The sequence below is a fragment of the Mya arenaria genome, chromosome 15 (assembly GCF_026914265.1).
Source record: "Mya arenaria isolate MELC-2E11 chromosome 15, ASM2691426v1".
NCBI lineage: Eukaryota > Metazoa > Mollusca > Bivalvia > Myida > Myidae > Mya > Mya arenaria.
This window is the reverse complement of record NC_069136.1, coordinates 34,300,348-34,310,980: the sequence shown is the minus strand read 5'-3', so window position 1 is coordinate 34,310,980 and position 10,633 is coordinate 34,300,348. Positions and strand designations below refer to the sequence as shown.

Below are 10,633 nucleotides of genomic sequence, written 5' to 3'. Positions count from 1 at the left end.
TGAGCAATGCTTATATCCAGCATAAACACCCTCAAAAGATTGATAGATTAACCTGACATATCTTAAAAAATGTTCTTTGTAAAAAATCTTTAATTTTCTTCATAGATAAGAGAAAATTTGCACTTATATCAAAAGGAATGGTCCTGAATATACTACAAAAATCCTTTAGATCTTTACCTCATATTCTTAATAAAAGTTTTAGCTATCTTTATGTACACAAACTATTGTATTATATGTGCTTACAATATGTGTGTTTTCACATATGAAAACCCATGTTAGAAGCTTCAATTGTAGATGATCTGTATGAACCAAGGTCTAATAACTACTAACAAACATATTTCAAATTTATCAGTCGTCAAAGGTTGTCCCTGGGAGGTTTACTTGTTAGACATATAATTGTGTAAGTGTACACGTTTAAAATAATCTCGTCCGAATCCAAGTAATTTGATTGTGGTATTTTCGTGTATCATCGTCTGTTAGATCCTTACCAAACAATCTGGAAGTTATGCAGATGTGAGTTGTCACCGCCCCTTCGGTAACTTTTAAACATATTTGCATTACTTAGATTTTAACACTACACAACGTCAAATCCAATGGAAAGGGATATTTGTTCACAATAGTTGCCCCGCCCCGTGGGCCGGGAGTCAAAATGGATTAAAAATGATCTTATCAACGAAGACACTTAAAAATATTAAATCCAAAACTACAAGGCCTAGAGGTTAGTTGGTACATACTAGTATCGTCTACGTGGACTTTTGGCTTCTATTTTCAAATAGTTTACATATTTATATAATAACATTTTTAGAATATATTTTAAGGCCAAGAGGTTTGATACTTGGTATGAGGAATCGTCTACCTTAGTATTTTATAAGTACTCGGCTGGGGTCAATATTAGCCCCAAACCAGATATCACTAGCTTGACTTAGATTAATATAAGGAAACACCTTGAAGCTGCATTCTCATAGATGGATCGTTTCGACATTTTGTGTGACTTGAAATGAGCCTATGAGTAAATGACAGTACAATAGTACTATAAGAAGACTGACTAAAGGTAAGATCGCAGTTCTACATATTTATGGTCGAAAATTGATGTTTTATAGCTAAGGGCGTAGCTAACACTTTAAGAAAATTGAAATTTTCGGCCATTTTACGAACAATTGAGAAATGTTCTATTGTGGAGTATCTTATTTGAATGATGATTGTTGATGCTTTATTCAGCTGATTTTGAGACAAATGAAATAAAACATGTCAAAACTGTCAATCTGTGAGAGTGCAGCTTTAAGAATTCCTTGCCCAAAACCGCCAGGCCAACATATTTGATATTTGGTGAATGGCATCGACTTAAGGTCCTCTACAACATTACATGAAGTTATGTGGTCCTATTGTGAAGAAAACGAAAGTGATGGCATTGGCCAAATAGGAAACAACTCTCCATATTTCTTTTTTTTCTTTATAATAATTCAGATCATAGAAACACAACTCTCATGAATAAACCAGGGGCGGCTCCAGGATTTGACGTAAGGGGGGGGGGCTAAACTGAGGAGGCGTGACGTTTCCTTGACTTGCACCCCTCCCTCAGAACCGGAATTTATTTGACTTATAGTGCTGGCATGAAGGTTTTGGGATACTTCCTTAAGCAAATTTGAACAATGTCCAGTCCGAAATAGTGCATTTTGGGTGTATTTTATTAATTTTTTCTCCTATGTCGAGAAAGAAGGTAAACTTGGAATATTTTGGAGGCGGGGCGGGGGACACCGAATGCGCTAGTGTAAACTCAAAACGATTTTAAAGAAATTCATTAAAAATATTATGCTGTAAACCAAGGATTTATTAACTGAAGTGTAAACGCAAAGTCATGCATATTCCTCCATATTTCAAATATTTTTTAAAAACGATCACATTCAATTAATATTGAAGTTTAAAGATTGTACGCAGAAGTTTCATTATCTGGCCTTGTTGAACGTTTAAAGGAGCATTTGATATAGATACGCTTATCAAAGATATGGACTTTTGAAACATTGTACATTTTTTACGATCGGAAGTGGGTGGATTTCGGTTTAAACTATTTTTAAATCGATAGCGCATGAGTGTTTCATCCCACGCCTGTTTTATACATTTAAAGGCACTAACTTAACATGAAACTATGGCTTCAGTGAGAAATGACGATAAACTTCTAGAATGTGCTAGTGACGCCGTCGGTGCGAGAATCGGGAGCAAGTGTGAACCTTGTCGTCGTCGGGACAGGTCAGAGGTGGCTTCGTTGTTCTGTAATACATGCAAGGTATATATATGCGACGACTGCTGTGTTGTACACAAGGTGCACATCACAAAGGTAGATGACCATGATATCGTGGCTGCCCATGAAGCCTGTGTCAAGCTAGATGTCGATATGAAGGGGCTGGATCAGTGCTTAGAACATAAACGCGTGTTCATGTTTCACTGTGAAGACCACGAAGATTTGTGTTGTGAAATATGTGCCTTCTCTTTTCATCGTAAATGCGAAAATATCCACGAAATAGCAAAGGTCGCTAAGAATGTGAAAGATACTGAAAGGAAAACGATACGCGCATCTATTATTACTGCCTCTGAAGTTATAATGAAATGCAAGGAAAATCAATTGAACAACGTTTCGCGAGTTGAAGAAATCGGTAAAGAAATTGATATTTACAAGGAAGAGTTATTAACGAAAATTGAGGAAGCCAAGGCGCGAATTGTCAGCGAAATGACAAACCATAACACACAGGAAGACGAACGTCTAAATACGAGGAGAAATGCGGCTGAAAACCTGAAGAAAGAACTCGACATGCACTTGGCAATGTTGGATAGCGTTCGTGAGAATGGAACGGAACCGGAAATATTCATTCTAAACCACATTCACAAAAGGACGCAAGACAAGGTAGCACACAAACTGACACTTTGTTGAAGAATGATTTTACCGTTAAAGTTGAGCTAAAAATCAACGGAAGCTTTTTTAAAACAAAAAATACTAATGTCTCATTATTCTCATTAAATAAAACACAAGTGCCAAAGACAACATCAGCCGTGCGTCTGGAGCTGTTGAAGACCATGGATCTCGTGAATACAGGAGACGACAAGAGAGAGCCGTTTGTTACTGGGCTGGACTTCCTGCCGGACGGGAGAATCGTCGCCGTGGATAGCTCTAACTGTAAATGTTTTATCTTGAATGACACATTGAAGAGGCTCGACACATTTTATAAATTTAAGACATATCCTAGGGACGTAACTTCTTACTCTGATAACAATATTGCAATAACCGTCAGTGCCGGAGATATCCGAACAGTCTGCCTGCTAACAGTGGGCAGTGACAACACGATCACGCTGATGAAGACACTTACCACGTCCACCTACTGCTACTCCATCTGTCCCCTGAATGACCGCACGTTCGTAGTGAGCACGATGGACGGCCCCCGGCCTGTCCGATTCATCGACGTGGACGGCAAGGAGAGCGACGTTGATAACGTGAAGTTTCCTGGAAAGACGTATACGCTTGATGAAAGTAGATGCACCAACCTACCATTCCGGAATAGTCTTGTCCTTACGGATAGGTTTGCTCACACAGTTTACATGTATAACACCGTATCCGGCAAGATCACCGAGGTGAAGGATGACCGGATACGGGAACCGACAGGCGCCTGTGTGGGCCCCGATGATTCCGTATTTGTCTGCAGTGAGAATACAAATTCCGTCATTCCGATATCGCCCGACGGGTACATACTGACGTCATGTGACGTCGACATGAAGTTTTTGTGCGCCGTTGCCGTCTCCAGGGATGGCTCGAGAATGGCCGTGACCAACAGTGCGAAAGGCTTTAAAAAGCTGAAACTGTTTAAAATGATTCAATGAAAGTGTATTTGGCAAGAAATAAGTGTTTAGTAATATACATTTTAAAAGTAAAAATAAGAATTCTTTGAACATTATTTGTGAATAGTTTGTAAATAAGATTCTTGTATTTATAGAATGTATTTTTAAAACAACGACTATTATTTCTATTGTATTGATATGTTTATAAGAAAAATATGTATAATTGATTGAAAAATGAAACATCCCTTAGGACAGAAAATCATACTTAGGTACGAACATAATTCCTAAGATTCTTCATGAAACACCATCCAGAATAGTATATTTACTGAAGCGTAAGAGAAACTTTAACAAACAAAATACATGTCCTCAATAGAAATAATTATTTTTCAACTGCGATGTATTATTGTATTGCATATGTACATATACTATCAGTTTTAAGGTGCGAGTCGTTCAGGATGCTGTTGTTGCTAATTAAATTATTTTAATCTCGCGCTTCGCGTTCATGTATTATTTCAATCACCATAGCAGTGTGTGCATTTCTTACAGCTGAATTTCAGATTATTATGTTAAAATTAAAAATGTCATGTCGAGGAACATCTTTTATATTATTATAAGACATTTGCTCAGTGCAGTATCCAATACATGTATATATTATAGACTTTAAAACTATAATCTCCTGATTTTACTCATGATATGTTCCTGATTTTACATCTGATAAGCTCATGATTTTACATCTGATAAGCTCCTGATTTTGCTCCTGTTAAGCTTCTAATTGTACTCCTGATAAGTTTCTGATTTCTCTCCTGATAAGCTCCTGATTTTACTTCTGTTAATCCCCTGAATTTACTCCTGCAGCCTATTGTATAAAAACTGGTAAATAATTACCTCGGTAAGTAAAACCACCGGTAAATTCCGTGGTAATATTACCATGGCGCTAAGTATGTTGTATAAAAGAAATTACCAAGGCGGTAAATTTACCAGGGTAAATTTTACCAAAATGTCCCATAATGCAATAGTGACGTCATTTTCCCGCACAGCTGTCAGATAGGAGGTATCTTTTTTATATAAATATGAACGTCCACATTCCATTTTTATAAAAAAAATCTAAAAGGCAGGTTTAATGACAAAATTCATTAAATCGGTTCTACAAGTTACATGGTCAATATTCAACAAAACAGTACAAAGTAACTTTAAAAATATTTATAAGCTACTCCTGTGGCTGATCAATAAAACACATGCAACACTTTAAGGGGTAGGTTTATTCTGAATTCAGGGGTGTTTCTCTTTACTTCATATAAAACGGTCAACGAATACCCAGAAAAATGTGAACATTATTGCAATGATATGCAAGTCATAATGACACAACATATCTGAATAATTTAAAAAAACAGATATTAACTGACAAGAAATTATACTTGCTTACACAAATTACAAAAAAAAAATATCTTTGAATAAAATTTAATGGCATCGTCCGTTTTTCTCACGCTGACACCTAAGGAATTTATAGTCAGTTTCAACTTGTCATAGAAATGATGCACTGACTTTCTTAGAATTGATTCTCATTAAAGTGTTCAATAATTCATAATTTAATCTAATATGTACCATTTTTTCAGTATTCCATGTATTTCTTAATTAAAGCTGTGAGTCCATTATTATATTTTAAACTGAATTATTGCTTAAATTAAGAATATATGTTAGCAAACACCTCTGATTCTTTTAGTGTCAATACAATCACATATTATAAGTGTATTAAGTCATGATCTTTTCTATATCTCCTATGTGAAATGTCATTTCTTGAAGAATTCCATTTATGCTGCATCCAACCACTTTGAAAATTCATAAGATTATTAAAATACATGCGACATTTGTATATCAGTTATGCTTATTATTAATGACCAAATGATCTTGAATCTTTTTCTTTGATCTTGTTTGTAGTATATATATATATATGTATGTATATGTTATATTATGTTCCTACCAATAGGCTTGCAGTAGTCTCAACTTGGCACTAAAAGTGCAATCATGTATAATTAACTTAATGAAATTATTTTTAGTGTCTGCTTATTTATGTCATCATTGTTTCTGTTTAAAATATAATAAAACATGATCTCTTCAGTTATTGTCAGCACTATTTAATAGTATTTTTTAACTATTTAAAAGCTAAGCAGTCCCATTGTGGATGTCAAATTTAAGTGTTAAAAGTACTTACTCATATAGTCACCATATTTCCATTTTACAGGAGCATAAAGTCAATATACAAGGAGTGTAACATTTATTTTCTATTTTCATTAAACTATAAATGGTCTTAAATTCAAAACCAAAGTCAATTCTTATGTAGATACCAATAACCAGAATCAGCAATGTTAAACAGCATATAATACACTAGCGGCTCCATGAAGTTCATTTTGTGATGATTTTTTTTGACGGCACATTTGTCATATAACCTTGGTCCTCCACTGGTAGCAATCTAAAAAAAAAGAAAAATTATTTTGTAATCATTAAAATTATATGTTGTCTGTGAAAATCAGCTTCATATCTTAAATGGCTGATTAATGAATATTTGGCGCAGATATGAAATTATGCACTCTTTTTTTTTGGGGGGGGGGGGGTGGGGGTGACGGCGTTCCCTAGAGGCCAATGTTTCTATAAATTTGAAAGGTAAATTAACAAGAGCGTCGGTAAGAGATGATGGCTTTCACAATAAACAAACAAGTTATTAATATTTTGCTTTCACTAAAATGACAGTATACTGATAATTTACAGAAGAAAAAATCATCTTATTATTACCTCACTGCTCTTGGTGTCTTTAATCATGTGCCTGTTAAATGTTCTAACATCACACTGGCTCTGCTGGCTTTCGCTGATGAAAAGCCTAAAATGATTATTTTTATTCATTATCACAATTATAAAATGGTTGTGTACAATTGAACATAAACATGTTTATCATAGAACTGTATATGTCACAGTACTGGTATAATTTATATACATTTTAACAAACTCAAAGTAACATACTTGGGTATGTTGTCATACCACAGCTGTTGTGTTTGTCAAATATACAGTAAACCTTTATATTATCAATGCACTTTACAGTATTTGGTTAGCAACCACCCAATTGTGTGCCCCTCTATATAAAAGAAAACTGTAGAAATTGACTATAGACTGAGGTATTTTTCATAGAAAATGACGTCATAGCTGTCATTTATTGTTGAATGTTTACAGGCGGTTCAATTTGATTGTAAATATTTATGTGCAAAATACTCAAAATATGTGCAAAGTGGGATACATTTCAACAAAGTAAGGTCGAGACCAGCAATCAAGTGTTGGTCTCGAACCATTTGCATTTAATTTTGAAAGATTTTTGAATTATTTAAACGCGAAACAAGGTAAATACATTCTTAAACTGAATATTTCTTGTGTCACCGTTTTTGCACATGAAACTTGTTCGTTGAAATATTTCCAAAGCATTTATTTGTTTACACAGTGGTTATTGGCGATTTCTTACCTCTGTATTCCTGTCTTCTATTGATATGGATGAAATGGAACAGTTTTCTATTCACGAAGTTTCAATTTGTCTTTAAAATCGACAAAATGAGTTGTGAATCGAGCGCTTGTTTATGTCTGGTCGGCCATCTTGATTCTGGTAACTGAGACGGTAAATCAATTTACCCACCTCTTGGAGGAGGGTAAATATTACCGCGGTTAATAGCTTGGTAAAATCTTAGTTTAGTTTTATACAATTGCTTACCGCCAATTTACCAGAAAAATTACCGCCGGTAAAATATTACCCTGGGTAAATCTGTTTATACAATTGGCTGCTGATGAACTCCTGATTGCACTCATGTTAAGCTCCTGATTTTATTCCTGGCAGGCTCCTGATTTTACTCATGGTAAGCTCCTGAAATTCGGAACAGGTAATTCACTTAAACAAAATAATACGCGTTGTCATCAGGATTTGAACCTGCGCGGGTTTAAGATGAAATTCTAGTTTATCGCCTTAACCACTTAGCCACGATAACTGCTTATCCATTACCGAATACAATTATCTTGATAATGATGAGATACACCTTTTATCGTATAATGCGTGTACAAGAGCATGGACTCTTTTGGTAATATGTCAGATCAGATAGCTGAGTTTTAAAATATCCAAACTGTTTTGACAGCATTAGTTTTACGTTTAAGTTCACAGTTTAATGGCCATATGTTTATACTAGTATTACGTAAGTCACTCGCTTAAACGATTTATCCATACTTCATAACAATCGATGTTCTACAAAGAACGTGCTGAAGGGTTTAACGAGTAGATGGTGGTGGTGTGTAAGCTTATTTATACTCGCACTCGGGCTCTGCACATTCGGCGAATGCTCCGATAAGATTGTTAGTCATTTTTTGTTTTAAGAGCATTGTGCACAGACTGATTGTTGCCCTGGTTAGAGCTACTCTGGTTCATTAACTTGCACCAGTGTATAGAACTATTACTTAACGTACCCACCGAAAGAAGATTAGTATTTGTTTAGCTGTGCGAGTGGTTGAGGCGATGGACTAGGTGCGTCGGTGAATCTAACCTGCGACCCCTGGATTGACAGTCAAGTGAGTTACCACTAGACCACGGATCGGCTACGAGTAGATAGGCTGAGAAGCACCATTTATACGCATAACAAGAAAAGTGATCTATACAAATATCAGCAAGTTTGAAGTTAAATTTCGCGAACGATTTTTAAATTCAACTTAATCTTTTACACATACGTTTAAATACACATAGAAATACTGTTGAATTTTCTCTGGTGAAATAATGAAATTCATTTACAAATAAATGGGAGCCTCAAGGTGTATGGCATAGTCATACACGCTCTCTCGGAACACGTCCATGGTAACAACGACTCCATCCGGGTTCTTGATGAGGCCCACCATCGAGTCAGGCTGTCTGCATTGCTGACATAAAATGAGGAGACATCTTTATTTCGTTATATGTTTTACCTTGAAAAGGGAAAGTAATTATGTGCAAAGGTCACTTTGCTTGCTTTGTAAATATGTTACAGTGTTCGACCTTTAATTTTATACGTGTTTTATTGACGAAATTTATCAATAAAGCCTCCATTGAATGATTGCTATCATCAAACGGATTTATTTTCACCTTACCGTGGGTAACATTTTTAATTTGACACGTAAAATTTCAAGCAATACAAGTTCGTTTGATAAAATCATGTGATTTCAATTTTGCAAAATGGAGATAAAGAAATATCAAATTTGCGCATACTTATATATGAAGTTTCATTCTAAAAGAAGCTAAATGTATGAATATGTGCACAGCATCTGGCTTATGAATATGATGATTGTTTACCTATGTGCATAGAAAAGTCTTGGAGCCACTCTCAGTGTAAGTACGTTCTGTTCAATGACATTGTGACAAACCATCGCCGTTGGTAAAGCAATCTTGACTACTCAATTTTGATTTCCTCTCTTATACTGCACCAGTCAATTGTTACCACGTCCCCCTCGTGGGTAAACCGGGCCAGGTGATTGCGGTGGTTGCATTGGTGATGCATTGTTGTTGATAGATCAATATAAATTTGTGAAATATTTGAGGGAAAGGTATTAGATTAAATAATTTACAAGTGTAACTTTTGAGTTTTATTTAACAATACAGTGCTGAGTATTGTGGAGATAGAATCGAATTTGTATAGATCAGTTGACTTGTGACTTTAGGGAACAAAATGAAAATCAAAATATTCAATAAAGTTCCCTTATCACGCAATGTTGTGAAATAGTGAAGTAATGAAGACTTAAACTCACAACAGTCTTTCTCAAATGCTGTCCAGGCTTTTTTATGCTTAAGAATAAGTATTCTGGCGATGTAAGACCAGAAATCGTCTTGGCATGAGATTGGATCACTATGGATCATTAAGCACCAGTCAATTGTAACCACGGCCCCCACATATGTGGGTATACCGGAGATAGCCAGCGAAATGGGCCGTGTTTTTACCTTTCAGGTGGCCCCGCAGTGCCGGGTCTTTGCGGAAAATACAGTGTGGATGGGGCTTAACCTTATGTCCATTGGGTGCGGGGGCATTTGGTGGGGACTTTACCATCAGATCATCTCCGCAAGACGGGGATTTTAGCTGGGGTTGGCTGGACCGAAAGTAAAAGTCCCCACTATTCCCTGGACCGGGCATGGTTACAATTGACTGATGCATTAGCTTGTGTATTCAGACTCAGGGTTTTGATACGAAGTTGACAAATTGTTACATCCTCAGCCTTTGAGACCTAAAAACAAACATGCCTACTGTTGTGAATCTGCTAAACTGTCTCAAGTTACTCATGTACATACTTTGGTGAGCGTACGTCTCTGTGTCAAGCTACTCATGTACATACTCTGGTGAACGTGCGTCTCTGTCTCAAGTTACTCATGTACATACTCTGGTGAACGTGCGACTCTGTGTCAATTTATTCTTGTACATACTCTGGTGAACGTGCGACTCTGTGTCAAGTTACTCTTGTACATACTCTGGTGAACGTGCGTCTCTGTGTCAAGCTACTCATGTACATACTCTGGTGAACGTGCGACTCTGTGTCAAGTTACTCATGTACATACTCTTGTGAACGTGCGACTCTGTATCATGTATCATACAATGGTGAACGTGATACACCTAAAAGACAACATAGACATTTTTACTCTTGAAATGGTCATGCGGTTAGCTTTTTACACACATATGTATACAATAGGAAACTGTTGATCGGTATATTATCATCCGGTCAATCCAACAAGTATAGCCTGGATCACTTGGATTTAAGTTTCAATACCATGAAAACGATG

The 10,633-nt window shown here is 36.1% G+C and overlaps 1 protein-coding gene across 1 annotated transcript; it reads left to right on the top strand.

Annotated features, from left to right (window-relative positions):
- Positions 1–2,389: 2,389 nt before the first annotated feature.
- On the top strand, positions 2,390–3,864 carry LOC128219312 (uncharacterized). Its single transcript, XM_052927122.1, has 2 exons — positions 2,390–2,648; positions 2,837–3,864. Exons 1-2 carry the CDS (start codon positions 2,390–2,392, stop codon positions 3,862–3,864), a joined length of 1,287 nt encoding a protein of 428 aa, XP_052783082.1.
- The last annotated feature ends 6,769 nt before the right edge of the window (positions 3,865–10,633 follow it).

Excerpts from the sequence above, each read along its gene's own strand:
- LOC128219312 (XM_052927122.1), top strand. The coding sequence starts at position 2,390 with ATGAAGGGGCTGGATCAGTGCTTAGAACATAAACGCGTGTTCATGTTT. Across the intron at positions 2,649-2,836 it reads TTCGCGAGTTGAAGAAATCG|AATGGAACGGAACCGGAAAT; the intron begins GTAAAGAAATTG and ends AGCGTTCGTGAG.